The sequence below is a fragment of the Acyrthosiphon pisum genome, chromosome A1 (assembly GCF_005508785.2).
Source record: "Acyrthosiphon pisum isolate AL4f chromosome A1, pea_aphid_22Mar2018_4r6ur, whole genome shotgun sequence".
NCBI lineage: Eukaryota > Metazoa > Arthropoda > Insecta > Hemiptera > Aphididae > Acyrthosiphon > Acyrthosiphon pisum.
The window spans coordinates 62,350,498-62,369,417 of NC_042494.1; the positions used below are offsets into that span (position 1 = coordinate 62,350,498).

Here is an 18,920-nt window from a genome sequence, read left to right on the forward strand (position 1 = left end):
TGTACACAATATTTAAAAAATAAAATAATTTTCAGATATAAATCCTTGTTGTTAAACAAAATGGCATCTATTATTGCTGTCTTAAAATTCAAATTATGGATATCACATTCTAGTCAATCTTAATAAGTAAATTACTTTCTAATTTTATAGATAGTTTAGTTAATTCATTGTTAAGTATGTGTTTACTTATACAATAATTAACTGTGGGAAAAAATTGTGTTGAGGGTGATATAAACCCACCCCTTCCCACTCTAAAAATGTATTTGTAAAAAAATAAAAATTATTATTATTTAAAAAAAAAAACATTTATTGCTGCATCTCAAGAGTGATGAACTTGAATTTTATTAAAATATAAATAATTATCTCGTTGCCAAATTATTGACGCATAGCTATCACTTGTCCAACGACAAATGATGGTGACGAACATACGTTAGGATACCCGTCACCATACAAGCATCAAGTAGCATCACCGAACTAACTGCACCCCCTACCAGTCCATCCGTCCTCGATAATGCCACCTCTTCGAATATCCTTAGCCATTACCAAATATATAAAATTTTCAATTTATATAATTTAACTCTCTTTATCCACGGAATACAAACGTGTTACATACATATATCATACTAGGGTATATCAAACTAAAACCAATATATATTACTAGCTGTCCATCCCAATGTTGTCTGTTCCAAATATTTGCTTATTTTATAAATATATTTGTAAATAAATGTATAATATGCCGTATTTCAACTACCTAATCATAATAATAGTAATATAATATTTAACCAATGGCAACCCTATAAGTAAACGAATATATATTCTTTTTTCGTGAGCTGAAAACTAAATTCATTGTATAATGTATGAGCTACTCTTTAGAAGTTTATTTAGCAAAATAGGAATTGAAAAGTAAATTAAAACACCCTCTACATTTCAAGGAATATATTGATACAACTTTTATTTAAAACAGTCTTGTAATTGTTGAGTATCAGGCTAACAGATGGACATACTTTACATACAGATAAAATAGTTGGGATATTATTTATAATACTATATTAATATATTGCTTTATTGTAGTTTAATCTACAGCACTGTGAAAGTGAAAGTTCTCTGAATCAGTGTACTTAAACGTTAACGATCGTGGGATGTAAATTAATTATGTAGAACTGTGAAAATCCATTGTCATTTTTTTGCCAGTCAAAAAATATATTTTGGATACCTATAATAGCAGTTTTTGAAGAACAACTTAATGCCCATAGTCCAACGTATGAGATGTTAAGTATATAAAAATCTATATTATAATATATATGTTTTTTGTGTAAAGTTCCTGCAATCATTATTTTATGAATTAAAAAAAAATCAAATATTTAAAAACGGTTCACGCGTAAAATGTATTTTATTTTTTCATCTGTTGCATTTAAATTTATTTTACTATTTGAAAACCACTAAGAATTTATAAAGACTTAATCCAACTTGCTAAACTAGCAACAATAATATTTTTTTGTGCATCAATAATCAAGCATATTTTCTGCTTAGAACGTGATAACAAACACAAAATATGTATTAAATATTATAATTTATAATTAATAATTTTAAATTTTATTATTAATTCTATGTTTAGGCAAGCCTGATAGGTATATAAATTAAAAAACAAAATCAATGATTTTCAATAAATACACATTGTTATATATTATATTTACACAATAAACACACAAATCGTACAAATTGTCTTATATATGGTATGATATGACTTTGAAACCACGGTTCAATATGAACTCAGTGGCCCAGAGAGGTACACGAAGAAAGTATGAAAGAAAAAATAAGGAAGTTGGTTCACATGGCTAAATAATTTAGTATGCTGGTTTGTAAGCTGGCTTGTAGGCCGGGGCAGAGTATGCTGGTGCAGAGTATGCTGGTGCAGCGTAGGCTGGTGCAGAGTAAGCTGGTGCTGAGTAAGCTGGCTTGTAGGCTGGTGCGGAGTATGATGGGGCCTTGTATCCACCTTCGTTCTTGACGACGGCGTTGAAACCACTGTGGTCATCGGCGGTGTATTCGACGGTACGGATTGAGCCGTCGGCTTCGACGAGGCTGTAGGTTCCCTTGACGTAACCGTTTCCGTCACTGTATTCGGATTGGCTGTGCACGTCGTAGGTGTGTGGGTCGTTTACGCTGTATTCGAAGTTGTATGGTGTGGGTGCGTATGCGGGCTCTGGGGCGTAAGCCTTTGGTGCTGAGTAAGCGGGCGCAGAGTACGCTGGCTTGTAAGCTGGGGCAGAGTATTGGGCGAGGGCGGTAGCCACGCAAGCGGCGAAGATGACGAACTGTAAAAATAAAGTTTCTGAATTAAAAACTATCCATTTTTTCTAATTGCCATAAACTTTTATTTCTTATTAAAAAAACCGATTTGTATAAAAAAAAAATGTAAAATATGTTTTTTAAACTACGAGTCAAAATAATATTAACTTACTTTAGCGGCCATTTTAGTGTTATTTTAGTTGTTTGGTCAAATTATTCGATGACTGTGTACAGAAATGAACTGATGATTATAGAGTCCAGAGTTTTGGTATTTATGCTAAAAATTCGTCACACCATCCCTTCCATACGTATATGACATAATAGTATAATACTGTACAGTTTCCCACCGGCAGTTTTTGTATAAACCGTCCTTATATCATCGAACAAGAACCGGTCGAAGCGTAGACGCCCGTGTTGTACATTTAATTTGTATTAATTAATTATGTTCAACGGGTGTAAATATAGATCAAGTTCATTAAAAATATAAATTTTGTTCATGTCCACATACTGACATTTAAAATAAATTGTTTGTACTCCCGAATAATCGATTACGATCCGCTTATGTTGAATACTAATAATTATCACAGTATTTTTATTATTTTTATTGTTTTATTTCATGATGAGAATTTTCATAAGTTTTTCTTTTAGCTGTATAAAAGAAATTAAAATTGTCAACATTTTTATTTTATATTAATTTAAAGATCCAATATTCACTATATTTGCCAAAAAATTAACTTAACATACCTACTGTATAACGATATTGCTTATTATTAAAATAAATTAGGTACTTTAATAGAAGTATGATAATCATATAATATAATATTTAGTAATATAGATTGACAGGCCGTCTTCTCGTAGAAATGTTTTTCATATAGGTACAATGGTAATATGATTGAATTACAATTTAACACATCAATTACAGGGATCAGCAGTGTAGGTCTACATAAATTATCCAGTTAAATATTATGTAATTACCTTTTATCTTATCTTGATAAATAATTGTAAGTTATATGAACAATTGTTTAAAATATAAATTCCACTTATCTAGATAAATTCATTAGTAAAAAAAGATAAAATATCAATTTTATCGTCTTTGAAAAATAGCGTAATAATTAATTATACATACATCGTTATATTATTGTAGTGTCAGAAAATAATATAATATAACTAGGTTATAATAATACTATGATATTTTATTCGTATCTATAATATTAATAAATAATAGGCTTCTTTGTATGGGTCCTGATGGCTAATATAGGTAATTGTGTTATTATGATATGTTGGTGATGGTAAAAGAAAAATTAATAGGAGTGATGGAGTTTGCTAGTATGAGGCGATGAGATAAAATATTGAAATTGATCGTAGGTGATCCGGTTCCTTCCCAAGAATCGAAGTATATAATTTGTTTGTTTTATTTTTCTGGACATGACGACGATGTCGATTTTTGATAAGAGTAATACACCATTTGTAATAAATTATAATACTATTGTTGCATGTTATCTACACTTGATATAACATTCCTTACACTAAAATGTTTATTACCTATCAAATTTGTTCAGCTGCATGTTCCTACATAGCTAAGGTGATTGATAAATCAAAATTTTTTATATAACCCAATAAAAATTATTTTTAGTTATGATTTTATTTTTGATTATTTCTTTTAGTGGCTAGCTCTATATATCTAAGAAACTATTTAATTATTATTTTAATAAGTTTAATATTACAAATACGTGATTAAAGAAACGATGTAACTATAATTAAGTAGGTATGTTTCAGAGAGCGGATCGCCAACGTCGACACGTAATACTACCTACATCGGTGGCGTATTCAAGGGGCGACGTGGGGGTCAGATCCCCTCCCTTTAGCTTTGCAGTGGATTATCTTTCATATTGCGTTTGATGTGAATTTTAAATCAATTCAAATTATATTCATTGTTCCTTATTTTTTAAATATTTTACTACATAAGTAAAAAGTTTTGAGAGAGTAGGGGATTTCCAATTCCCCCTTCTCATTTAGCTATGTCGTTTTATATTTTTGATCCCTTTCCCCCTTTCAGAAATCATGTCTATATCATAGACCTACTAAGTACGTATTTTAAACGCGTCGATGCGGCCTCTAAACTGACTTTGCCGACTGAATTACCAACGGAGCTCAACGTGTTTTTGTACTAGCTGTATATTACATAATGTATTAAACGATTATACTACGTAAATAAGTATAATTAATAATTATTATCTATTTATCTGTAATAATATTATATCTATAACAATGTCAGGTTTACTGGTGACTGGGAAACTAGAACATTTATTAAACTCTCCCACAACTAAATCGAGATAAGAATATCTAATATCTATGAATAGTAAAATATTGTTTTCATGTGTAATATTATAAATATGCAAAATACTTAATCCTGAAAATAGTACTTTGGATATTGAATTTGAATACTGTATAATAAATTGTATTCCAATATGGATTATAGTGATTATATAGATTACTGGTAAACTTACTAAATATGTATACACTGACAAGTGATACTACGCCTCGTTAAATTTCCTATGTTCTCAATATATTCTAATAATAAGATCTAAATGCAATCCCCTTTATAATATATTGAATGCAGCTCATGTTCATTATTATTTTAGTTCATAAATTAAAATTATTATCAACTAGTAGTACAAACCTTTAATAATGATTGCTTTATAATACATTGTCATAACTTAAATATCGCCAATATAGGGCAGATGCGATGCATGTATCATCCATGTATACATGTATCATTGATGGATCATAAATCATAATATTATATTAAACTGTATCCTAAATGTTATACACACGACAGTGCCGTAGCCAGAGAAAAATATTGGGAGGGACATTTAATTTTTTTTCTCTATAACTTTTGAAATGCTAAAATATCTAATTATGACCCCTTTGTTCATAAAGTGTATCTACTACTCGTTTTATGACTATATTATATTTATGTTAACAAGTATAGTACCTACATTAGCTACATTTTAATATAACAATGTATCAATATTATTGTAAACCATAGGTTAATTTATTCATCAATGTTATTATCATTATATCAAAATGTGTTGTAAACAAAACATTCTATGTTCGAATATTATTAAAATTAACTAACAAAAATACAAGACTATATTAGAACAGTTGAAAGCTGGTAGTTTTTTCGTGCAATTAGATCAATAAGCAGAAAAAATATATACTTCCAGAAATCCAATTTTAATTTCGAAAAAAACATAACAATTTCTCCGCTTTTTGTGTGTTTTCTTGGAAGCGATTTTTTTTTTTTTTAGTAATTCAAAAGTAAAAGTGAATTTTGAAAAAAAAAAGAAAATTACTCTGTTACTATAATACTAATTAAACAATACTGCAGATCATAAATCCATTTCCTACATAATCTAGAAAAGAGATTAAGGAATTCAAATATATGTTTTCAAAAATAGCCAAAGGAGCTTTTGGTACTGGGGGAATTTGTCTTCCATTTTTTAGGAGTTTTGTGGCACATGTAAGTTAAAATTTTTTTATCACAAAATATAGTGACGTGAATGCGCGTATGTACTTTACTGGGGTTCAAGAATCTTAGCCGTCGTTTATCTTAAATTACATAAAGCATTCGGGGAACTCGCACACACTATAATGATCAGTCACTACACACATAAATATAGTACTAATGATGGATGTACAATATTTCCTAAATCCAACCCCTTCAAAATGGTTTACTTCGACAGTCTTAACTTTTAATTTTTATCGAACATATAATATAATATAAAACAAGCTAAAAAAAATTTGGGGGGGTGCACGTGCCCCCAGTGATCAACCCCCTGGCTACGGCACTGACGCACGACGTGTATTATTTTGTATAGGTACTTGGTTTGAGACGTAATATAGCAACACAAAAAGTTTTAAATTTATCTCAGATAACCAAGAAGTTCAATATGAAATTTTTTGTTACATGTTTTGCTACGCATGTATTTTTAACGCTATTTTATGATTATACTGAAATTTCAAATTTGTATCAACTAAATTCAACTAGCAAAATCATAATCAAAATTAAAGCGTATTTTCTGTTTGTTAAGTGATGACTGATAAAATGGTGGTAATCAAAAAAAAAAAAATCATAGATGTTCAATAAATATACACATTTTTATATATATTTACACAACAAATACATAAATCATACCAATTGTCATATATTAATACGGGATGGTATGACTTTAAAACCACGGTTCAATATGAACGCAATGGCCCAGAGTGGTACACGAAGAAAACATTAGGTAAAATAAGAAGAAGGGTGTTGGTTCACATGGCTAAATAAATTAGTATGCTGGTTTGTAAGCTGGCTTGTAGGCCGGGGCAGAGTATGCTGGTGCAGCGTAGGCTGGTGCAGAGTAAGCTGGTGCAGAGTAAGCTGGTGCAGAGTAAGCTGGCTTGTAGGCTGGTGCGGAGTATGATGGGGCCTTGTATCCACCTTCGTTCTTGACGACGGCGTTGAAACCACTGTGGTCATCGGCGGTGTATTCGACGGTACGGATTGAGCCGTCGGCTTCGACGAGGCTGTAGGTTCCCTTGACGTAACCGTTTCCGTCACTGTATTCGGATTGGCTGTGAACGTCGTAGGTGTGTGGGTCGTTTACGCTGTATTCGAAGTTGTATGGTGTGGGTGCGTATGCGGGCTCTGGGGCGTAAGCCTTTGGTGCTGAGTAAGCGGGCGCAGAGTACGCTGGCTTGTAAGCTGGGGCAGAGTACTGGGCGAGGGCGGTAGCCACGCAAGCGGTGAAGATGACGAACTGTAAAAATAAAGTTTCTGAATTAAAAACTATCTATTTTTTCTAATTGCCATAAACTTTTATTTCTAATTAAAAAAACTTAGTTGTATAAAAAAAAAACGTAAAATATGTTTTTTTAACTACGAGTCAAAATAATATTAACTTACTTTAGCGGCCATTTTAGTGTTCTTTTAGTTGTTTGGTCAAATTATTCGATGACTGTGTACAGAAATGAACTGATGATTATAGAGACCAGAGTTGTAGTATTTATGCTAAAAATTCGTTCCACCATCCCTTCCATACGTATATTACATAATAATGTACAATTTCCCACCGGCAGTTGGTGTATATATCGTTTGTATATTATCGAACAAGAACTGGCCAGGCGTACACACCCGTGAAGTACATTTCATTTTTATTAAATAATTGTGGTCTAATTTATAGATCATGTTCATTAAAAATATGATTTTCATTCACATTCACATACTGAAATTTAAAATAAAATGTTCTTGTATGTCAACGAATAACTGATTAGGATCCACTCATCTTGAATACTGATAATAATCACATTTACATCATATTTTTGGTTAAATATTACAAAAATATATCTCTTTTTTTCTCCAAAAGTAATAAATGAGTGAAAGTAGTCACTGAATCGATAACAAGGTAACAACAATAATTGAATATACTAACAACTGATTATATTAATTATTGTGTTGCTTGATTTAATAATTATCTCATTGAATATTATAGATTCTAAGTAAAGCGAAAAATTTTATTATTTTTAATGGTGATTAGGTATGTTTTTTACGTGTCTTTCATCACCTCTTTTGGATAAGTAAAAATACTTCAATTATCAACTTTGGGAGATTTTTAATAGAAAATTAGAACTTATTGGTTCTTTGGGAGTCAAAAGTAATGAACTATTTAAAACAATCGAGAAAACTAATAAAACAATTAAGAAAAACCAAATACCTATAACAGTCAAAATCAGTTTTCTACACAATCGATATTATTTTTTTTTTTACTTAAAAACCAAAATTTTCTTAGATATATGAAATTGTCACCAAATGTTAAGAATGGCATTTTCAATTTATTAGTAATCAATAATATATTTTAACACCTTATTAGCTGTTAATAGATATTTGTCATTATAATAATTTTAATTTTTTCTCTTGAAATTTAGCTTTAGATATTTCCGTTCGTTATATAATTTTTTATATACATTAGAAGTTCAAATTTTGACAAAATTTATCCAAATCACTAGATTTATTTGTTGTTCATAATGCATACTAAATTTTCCTTTGATATTCAAAATTTAAAAATGTAAACAAGATTCCATATAAGTTTTTCTACCTCTAAGAAATTTTTTGACATTTAGTTAAAATTCAAATTTAATGCATGACATTTTCTTTTTATGTTTATACCAAGTTTTTTGTATAATATGAATAAATCTTCAAAATATTTTGATTCTTTTTAATATTTGCAGTTAGAATATTTTTTAATTTTTGTTTTTTCTATAAAATGTGGTAAAAATGCTTTCACTCAATAAAAAATTTTAAAAATTTAATACTATGATGAGAATTCTCATAATTTGTTCTTTTAGCTGTTAATTTCAAGTTCAAATTTTGACTAAACTCGCAAAAAAATAATCTTAACAGAATGTATAATTATTGCTTATTAGTAAAATTAATAACTTTAATAGCAAAATAAAAATATCGTCAAAACCGTTCTAGTGTTCCTCTTCGTGTCCCTATATGTTATGAGTGTTATTGAAATTATTGTTATTAATTTGTAAACATTTTATAAGGGTTTCAAGTCCAGGGATTGGAACCTTTATGATTTTATCGGTTTGGGTTTAGGTTTCGGTTCTCAAAAACCGAAAATTTCAGTTTTGGTTCTGGTTTCGGTTTTCAAAAATATCAAATTTCGGTTTCGGTTTCGGTTAATACCGGTTTTAACCCTTATTATTTGACTTTTTTTTTTATCAATAAAGTACTATGTAAAAAAATGAACATAATATTAATAACCTCTTTTTAGTGACAGGTATTTGTAATTAAGTGTAACTATTTCAGAATTTAGGTAATATTATAAAAAAATGAATTATTATAAAATTATAAATTAAAATAAATAAATACATTTTAATATTTAAAATAAATAAAAAATTATTACTAAAAAAACAAATAAGAATAAATTTTTAACACACTTGGGTGGCCCATGTTTCAGTTTGATATAATAATTTATAACTTATATATAAAAATATAAATTTAAACAATATATACCGCACTAATGAAGACGGAAGAACAGTTTAGTAGATTTGTCGTACAGAGCATAGTATAGAGAAAAGAGTTAACGATACCCGCATTACGTTTAGGTATTTAATATTATCAATGCAGGCATATTAGTAAGGTAACAATAAAATTTTAATTTATAATTTATATGATAACTTACTCTGAATTCTGAATCACTTATAAACGTCCAAATTACTATTATTTTCAGAAATTATACATCAGCTATTGCGAATTGCGATTCAATAATAATATTGATATCGATTACATGGAAGTTAGAATTTGGATTTTTGGTATTTCTTTTATGACAATTCTGTTATACTTGTACACATAATAATATTCTTATTTCTTAGCATTGATAAACTTGTAAAGGTCTACATCTTCTATAATTATTTATTATTACTAATAATTAGTTATTACTAACTTACACTATAGATAAAATATCTATTGGATTTTAGAACCGAAAAAAACCGTAAAAACCTCTACATCAAAATATAGGTTTCGGTTTCGGTTCCTAAAAAAATGTATTTGAGGGTTCCGGTTCCCAATATTCAAAGGGTTCCGGTTCCAAAACCGGTTCTTTTCGGTTCGGTTCCATTTCCTGGACTTTCAACCCATATATTATTATTAAATATAACAAAATATTTGACTAAAAAATGATAGGTAAATCTTAAAATTATTGTGATTGTTCAACTTGTTTTGGGTGTGAATTATTGTTGTAATTGCAACTCAGCGATCCTGCAGGTAAGCAATCTGACTAGGTTAGATCGCGAACAAAGTGCGACACCATATTATCAATTAGACACACCACCTGCTATAAGTGCAACTCAGCCACCATGGTATAGACAATGTGAGAAGGTTCGATTTAATACATACTTTTACCAGATCTTTCCGAAAAACCAATGGCAACCAGTAATAAATAAATACTAATTTCTACTAGTTATTTCTCCTATAACTAAAGGCAAAAATGTTTAGGGTTCCGTACGATAAACCGGGACCCAATTACCAAAGCTCCGCTGTCCGTCCGTCCGTCCGTCCCTCACCAGGTTGTATCTCATGAACCATGAAAGTTAGAAAGTTGACATTTTAACAGATTATATATTTCTGTTGCCGCTATAACAAAAAATACAAAAAATCCTAGAATATATAATATAAGCAGTGTTGCCAACATGTTTATAGCTGATGATGGTACGGAACCCTTCGTGCGCGAGTCCGACTCGCACTTGGCCGGGTTTTTACTAAACCAACAACTCCATTGTAAATCTCAAATCCCTATTCGGGCACCTCCCCGGGTTGAGCTTACTAGGTCTGGTTGTAAATATAAACCATTCAAGGACTCACTCAGGCACACACAACAAATTTCATCAAAAGTGATTTAGCCGTTAAGAGGACTTTGAATACTTACACACGAACAATAGAAATAATTTATACATAAAATATATGAAATTATGAAATAATAATTTTATTTTAAAAATCAATGTTTACAAAAATTAAAAAATGACCAAGAACTTTATGAAAATGTAAATAATACACTATATCGTTGACAAATCACATAACGCGTAGATATAGCTTGTCTTAAGACCAACAATCGCGATGGTGACGTACAGATCCGTTACTATAAACGTGTCAAGTGGCAACACAAAAAAAACTGCAACTAACCCAACCAACCCTCGCACCGTCGATGATCCTGCTTCTTCAAACACCATCACAAGTTATTACAATGACCTATTATTCAATTTTTATAATTTTACACTGCCCTTGGAAACATCCCTGGTTTTATATGTACATAATAGTATAACCAATATTATATTATATATTATAACAAAGTCATCAATATAATATTATGTATACCTAATATATTAGAATACGATGGTAGTTTTACCCACAGCAGTTCGTGATTTATAAGTGCAAGTTCACTGAAGCTATGTATTGTTTGCTTAACGCTCGAGGGTTTTAACTTAAACACGTAAAACTTAATTTGTTAAAGTCGATTTGTATTGTTCGGTGATCAAAATATATATTTTAGATAAGCAGTTTCCGAAGAACAACTTAGTATTCGTAGTTTGGAACATATTATATTATAAACGTTTTGTGAAATTTTTAGGTACCTAGGTACATCATTATATTTTTATGAATTCAAACAAAATTAAATATTTTAAACTGTTGTTGTGGGTAAAGTGAATTCTCTCTTTTTTAATATCTTTTACTATTTATTTACAATAGTACTAATAATTTATTGGTACATATAAATATTGAAGCATATTTTCTGCTTTATAAGTTATCAGATAAACCATAAAATATATTTTTCAATAAATAAATGTATATATTAATATACATTATTTGTTCAGGCAGGAGTGTAAGAAGGAAATTAAAAAAAAATCATAGATGTTCAATAAATATACACATTGTTATATATATTTACACAATAAATACATAAGTCGTACCAATTGTCTTATACATTAATACGGCATGGTATGACATTGAAACCACGGTTCAATATGAACGCAATGGCCCAGGGTAGTACACGAAGAAAACATTAGATAAAAGAAGAAGAAGGGTGTTGGTTCACATGGCTAAATAATTTAGTATGCTGGTTTGTAAGCTGGCTTGTAGGCCGGGGCAGAGTATGCTGGTGCAGAGTAAGCTGGTGCAGAGTATGCTGGTGCAGAGTAAGCTGGTGCAGAGTAAGCTGGCTTGTAGGCTGGTGCAGAGTATGATGGGGCCTTGTATCCACCTTCGTTCTTGACGACGGCGTTGAAACCACTGTGGTCATCAGCGGTGTATTCGACGGTACGGATTGAGCCGTCGGCTTCGACGAGGCTGTAGGTTCCCTTGACGTAACCGTTTCCGTCACTGTATTCGGATTGGCTGTGCACGTCGTAGGTGTGTGGGTCGTTTACGCTGTATTCGAAGTTGTATGGTGTGGGTGCGTATGCGGGCTCTGGGGCGTAAGCCTTTGGTGCTGAGTAAGCGGGCGCAGAGTACGCTGGCTTGTAAGCTGGGGCAGAGTATTGGGCGAGGGCGGTAGCCACGCAAGCGGCGAAGATGACGAACTGTAAAAATAAAGTTTCTGAATTAAAAACTATCCATTTTTTCTAATTGCCATAAACTTTAATTTCTAATTAAAAAAACCGATTTGTATAAAAAAAAAAACGTAAAATATATTTTTTAAACTACGAGTCAAAATAATATTAACTTACTTTAGCGGCCATTTTAGTGTTGTTTTGGTTTTTGGTCAAATTATTCGATGGCTGTGTACAGAAATGAACTGATGATTATAGAGACCAGAATTGTGGTATTTATGCCAAAAATTCGTCACGGCATCCCTTCCATATATATTGTATGGTCGACATTTTCCCACCAATAGTTACCGTTTGTCGTCAAACAGAACCGGTTGGGGCGTAGACGTATATTTAATTTTTATTATATTGTGTTTGAATAGTGTATAATATATGGATCAAGTTCAATTAAAATATGAATTTTGTTAACTTTGTTACCTATATATTTTATTGTTATATATAGATATATGTACTCATTTTAAAATTAATTGTTGGTACCTTTATGCATATTTTTATGAATAACTATTTTTTGTTTATGATCCTACACATCTTGGATGCTGATAATTATCACATAATAATATATATTATTTGTATGGTTTAATTTTTGTTTAATATTACACTAATGTGTTTCCTTTTTTAGACAAAAGTGTAAAAGAGTGAAAGTTGCCACTGTATTGATAATAAAATATATCAACAACGTATTATACTCGAAATTGATTTCATATCTACAACTGTCTAAAGAATTCATATCATTATAGTAATATCATATTTAACACGCTTCTATTGTTTGAACGAGACTAGTTTATAGGCAGATGCTACTATAGTACATTGCCAGACAATAATTTAAAATAGAGACAGATCCGTCCCTGGTTCTCCCTAGTGGTCTTTTACCAACTGGGTTCCCGTCCATAGTTATCTTTATTATGTTGTTCTGGCTTCGCCTAGTGTGCCAGGCCCAATGAAGTCTTCGGTTTCTAATTGTATATTTACTATGTTTTCTTTTTTAAATAGACTTTTAATTCATTATTTTTTCTTATTCTCCACTCTCCCGTTTTTCTGTCTTTCACTGGTCCAAACATTTTCATTAGAATTTTACAACTAAGTATAATACACCTAGTATAAATCATGACCATCATGTTCAGTGTACAGTGTTGTCAGATAAATATAAGTATCAAACGGGTTCGTTTTTTCATAATTATTATTATTTGCGTGAGCGATTTTGTGAAAACGTGAAGGATATATAATATTTTCTCGTCACCAAATCACTTAACACGCAGCTATCACTTGTCCTGCGACCAATGATGGCGGCGCAAATACGTAACCATCGCCGTATACGTGTCAAGTGTCATTACCGAACCATCTACACCCCTTACCACCCCTCGCTCAACCCAATATCTACTGCTTCTTCAAACATCGTCGCCAATTACAATGACATTTTCAATTTATATAATTTTACACACTTTATCTGCGGAAACGTACCCCCAGTATTATAACCTATATATAACATATTAAAATATATTATATATATATATAGTCATTATGTACAATATATTATATAATTTATTTTTACCCACAACAGTGTATGATTTATAAGTGCAAGTTCTCCGAATCGGTGTACTGTTTGCTTAGTGCTCAAGGGTGGTGACTTATACACGCGAAAGCTCCAACTGTGAAAGTCCATTATTATTGTTTTCCGGTCAAAGTACATATTTTAGATTAGCAGTTTTCAAACAAAAACTATTCACAGCCTGATCTTTACTTTTCGTTTAATCCATAAAAGAGGCAGAACAATATAAAATACTTAAACAATTTTTTTTCTGACGTATTCTCGATATTACTCACATATAAGTACGAGGGCTTTAAGTTAAAAACGACATTATAAAGGATTCTAACTCTGCGGAAATGTAATTTATAGAACATGGTGGGCGTAATACCCATGTGGCCATTCCACAACATAAATATTAATTTTTTTTTTAGACATTTTTTTCGGAATCTGATTTTTAATAAGCGATTATAGATTTTTTTATATGTAGGTATTTTTAAATATTCTTTTAATAACAGTCATTATAAAAAATAATAAATATTATTCTTCAACCATTATATTATTTGTGACATGTATTAATGTATACAATAATAATATGAATATGTAAACTTACTATAGCTTATTTAATTTAAACCTACGCATTTTCACAATAAATAATAATAAAAAATACTAATGTATACAATATAATTTTAATTTTTAATAATGATTTAATGTTTTTAAATAAATGCAGTTACACGTGGTAAGGCATCTAATCTCGTAAAAAATATATATGCAATATGTTTAATGAATAATTATGATTTGCATTTCATATATTTTGTGTTGTTTAATAATTGTACTAGAAAATACCAATATTTGTTTTGTTTGATTAATGTTGTTACTTATTAGTAAATAGTTGGTATAAAAATAATATTTTTAGCTTATTTTCACTATTTGATTATATTTATCTAAAGAAATAATTCTAAGACAAAATTGTTCTAAAAATACAACGCAAGAAAATGTAAGTAAAATATTTGGAGTTTTAGTTTCTACTTTAGTAGTCCGTCTAGTGCACTATGAAAGAATTTTGCAAATAAAAATTTTGATGAAATTTCATGTTCGTGAATTTAAAACCAATAGGTTATCGATGTACGAAACTCTAAAACTATACAAAAAACTTTTTCCCAACAGAGCATTGCTACTAGAACAACATTTACAACAAACCCTCTATAGATTTTAGTAGATATAATTTAATTTTTTTTTTAAAAACTACATCATGTAAAAACACAGATTGTAGTGTTCTGTAAAAATAATATGTATGTCACAATAATTGGTTGTTGGTTTTTTCTTCATATTATTTTTACGTAAAATGGATGTGATTAAATTTTTAAATGAAGTTTAAAATGTATTAAACATACATGTAAATAGACTGTACAAACACTATAACTAAATAATTTTAAAAAAATCGATAATTTCTTTATAACATATGTATAGACGTATAGTACATACTTAACACGGTTTTGTATACAGACATAAAACAACTAACCACCCAATGTTATTGTAAATGTAATATTTTGCATAAATTCTGCCATTCTATACAAATAATAAATAAATAGTTATAAATAATAGGTAGTTAGTTGAAAATCTACTGGCGTAATTATTTTCTATAAATTATTAAAACTATGATTTCCCAAAGTGTGCAATATTAACTAAATACAATAAAATTAATTTCTAAATCATTATTTATTATTGATTGGTGTTTGTACTTTTATTAAATATTTTTTTTTTGTTTTATGGTATGATGACAATTCTATAGTTATATTTGTAATACACCACTTGTAGTCTACGGTATCTCATGAAGTCATAAGAGAAAAATGAAAGCAATAATTGAAAATGTCATTTAATAGTAAGTATATAAGTAATTGTTTAGGTATTATAGTGGCATACCTATTTATTTGCTAAACCACTTGCAATTTGTAAATATTAATAAACTCAAAACATATAAAAATACCATAAATAATATTATTTGTACTAGACTATTTATTATACTCGTTTATAGTATTAACAATTTCATTAAGAATTGACAAAGAACACATTTCGTAAAATGTTTTTCATCATGGGTGTGACCGTCTATTGTCTAGTAGAACGTTGTAAAAGGCGCCAAGTAGGGTCAGTATTTAACTATTCCATTATATACAGGGTGTTAATTTTAAAACTCATCCCATAACTATATTAAATTATAATCGTTTTTGAATATTAATTATAATATATCACGCTATCGTTTTTGTCTGTTAAGCTTAAACTAAATATACTAAAAGCAAATAGAATCAGCTAGCCATCATTTTGAATGAGTACGTTGAAATTATTTTAATTTTCATTATATTGTATTTTATTAAATTTAAAGCTATTACCATGCCATAATAGTTACAATCTGCAGTGAAGTTGTATTTTATTTCGAAAAAAAATCACAAAGAACAAATGTTAAATATTAAATATATTATCAAATTACATTTTAACTATAACAATATGAATAAAATATTTTGTTTATTTCATGTAATAATGTACAGTAATTATAAGTTAACAACGTTTTTAAAATTTTTCTTATTCAATACATATTTGAATTAAAAATGTCATGTTTTTTTTCAAAGGTTATTATTATTTTATCTAAATTAAACCGTCAATTATAATATGCCGTTTCTTAACTTTAAAATGGTTAAAAAAAAACTGTATAATATTATGTGATGTTAGATCAAAAATATTTTTTGTAATTGAACATTAACTAAAAATTATAGTTCAAATGTACCTATAATATAAATTGGGAATACTTCAATACAATATACCTAGTGATGGTAAGTTGTAGCATTTTTTTTTAGATTAAGTTTCTTATGTATACAATTAAAACTTAACGACTCGTGTTTTATAAATTATATAAATTTTTTTTTTTTTTAACAAAAAATAATATCTATGTACCACCTTTAAGCACATGCTTATTATATAATAATAATATAATATTTATATACCTACTCAATATTATTTTCAGACACAATTTTCAAAATATTGTTAATCCATAACAAACTGGTTATCCTGTATTGCGTTTATGTGTGTTTATTCAATATGACATTACATATTGTGTACTCATATATGAATGAATTAGTGTATGAAAACTCATTTCGTGAAAACCTCAATACCCATTTACCGAACATATAATAATATAATACCGCTGGCTCTAGAGACTAGAGAGTAGTGACAAACAATAATCCGGCTAATGTAAGTTAGAGAGGGACAAAAATGTATAGTGACCGCTTATTGTGATATAGAGAGAGGATGATACCTAATATATTTTAGTATTTTAAGCACGTGCTGAGAAATATAGATAAGGGTCATAATATAACACGATCGTAAGTATGTATTATTATTTTCTACGTCATTATAAATATATAATGTACAACAACGTTTCGTATACACACAATATAATATTATATAATATTATGATGATGATAATAATAATAATAACTGTAATTTACGATAAAACATAATGTACAATGGTAAAGCCTGCCGTGGTACAACTATAATAATTAGCTACAATATTATACATATATTATAATTTATATTATAGTCAAGTTCTTGCATCGTTTCTACAGAATGAAAAGGTTGGCTGGACGATTCGGACAATGGGGAAAACAACAAAACTACCACTGCGGTAACAACGTCTGTACAAGGTCAGAAACTTGGCTTTTAATTAATAACCTTCTCCCATAACAACAACAATAACAATATAAGGATCGTATTTAAATTGTCCATCCTATAGGAAACATCGATGGAGGAAGTCGTCGGACACTATCGCGTCGTTTTCTACAAATTGTTATAGAATTATCATAATATGGTACCTACCCTGCAAACAGTTAGGTACGAAAAATATACAATTTACCTGCGTAAATGTTCTCGACGATAAAAGGCATACTTTCGATTTCCAGCTTAGTATGACTCTTCGAAATTTTTACAAACTTAACGGATCCTTGATTGATAAACAAACATTACTTTGAAAAAAAAATAAACATAATATATTATAGTGCATCCTGTTTGGTCTAATTACTGTTTAATTGCGTCTATTAAAAACGGCATATAGGTACATTATTTCACTGTAATTCATTGTCTTACTCGAAATGCATATTTTCCTACAAATTAATTTTCATACAATAGATATGGTGGTGCTAAATCATCACACGTCTCATGGATCTACAATAGATAGGTACAGACTATATTATTATAGAGATAATTGTAAATTTTTATTTAATTAATATAATAAAATTAGCAAAACCTTCCGAGAGTTTTTTTTTGGTTTTTGATATTATCTTTATAATTCATTTTTTTTTCATTTTTTTTACAATAAGATATTCCTAGTTATATTACGATATCTATATCTATGGAGAATTTAATTTATACAAACTATGAATAGTATTGTAAAATCAATAGCTATACTTACTTTTATGTTTTTACATAATAATATAAGATACATAATAATAGGCTACCCAAATCGAATGGTAAATAAGCCTCGTTTCTTGGCGATATTTTTTTTTTTTTAATACCTACCACCATCAATAACGACTGCTGTTTGTGGGATACGTATACCAAAGATCGAAAATGTCCAAAATAATACTATATATTGCCGGCGGTAAATTACACGTCTAAACAGCCAAATTCAGTAAATTATTATGTCCGTTTTAAACGAAAATCGTTTTAAAAGAGTATAATTACGCCAGGCCGAGTTTAAATAAATTATTATACGCACAGGAGCATTTTTAAACGAAGGGGAGGATTTGAAATAGTGGATCCCATGACCTTTTTTTTATACCCATGTTACATATTGAATCAATCGTCAATATAATAATTTTTATTTTATTATAGATACTCACTATCAAAATATTATTTTAGTCCACAATAGGTTATATAGTTATATTATTATAAGTTATAGATATCATTT

The 18,920-nt window shown here is 29.2% G+C and overlaps 4 protein-coding genes across 4 annotated transcripts in view; 1 reads left to right on the plus strand and 3 right to left on the minus strand.

Moving 5' to 3' along the window:
* Window positions 1-18,920, plus strand: part of LOC107884997 (cuticle protein 19) — a 242,218-nt gene that overhangs the window by 19,864 nt on the left and 203,434 nt on the right. The gene's annotated exons all lie outside the window — the stretch shown is intronic.
* On the minus strand, window positions 1,655-2,595 carry LOC100574951 (cuticle protein 7). Its single transcript, XM_008189030.3, has 2 exons — window positions 2,462-2,595; window positions 1,655-2,315 (listed from the first exon to the last, which is right to left on the minus strand). Exons 1-2 carry the CDS (start codon window positions 2,471-2,473, stop codon window positions 1,845-1,847), a joined length of 483 nt encoding a protein of 160 aa, XP_008187252.1. The 5' UTR covers window positions 2,474-2,595; the 3' UTR covers window positions 1,655-1,844.
* On the minus strand, window positions 6,436-7,314 carry cp39 (cuticular protein 39). Its single transcript, NM_001172248.1, is given in 2 exon segments — window positions 6,436-7,094; window positions 7,241-7,314. Coding segments are annotated over 2 exon segments (483 nt in total). The 5' UTR covers window positions 7,253-7,314; the 3' UTR covers window positions 6,436-6,623.
* Window positions 11,535-12,638, minus strand: cp38 (cuticular protein 38). Its single transcript, NM_001172271.2, has 2 exons — window positions 12,562-12,638; window positions 11,535-12,414 (listed from the first exon to the last, which is right to left on the minus strand). Exons 1-2 carry the CDS (start codon window positions 12,571-12,573, stop codon window positions 11,944-11,946), a joined length of 483 nt encoding a protein of 160 aa, NP_001165742.1. The 5' UTR covers window positions 12,574-12,638; the 3' UTR covers window positions 11,535-11,943.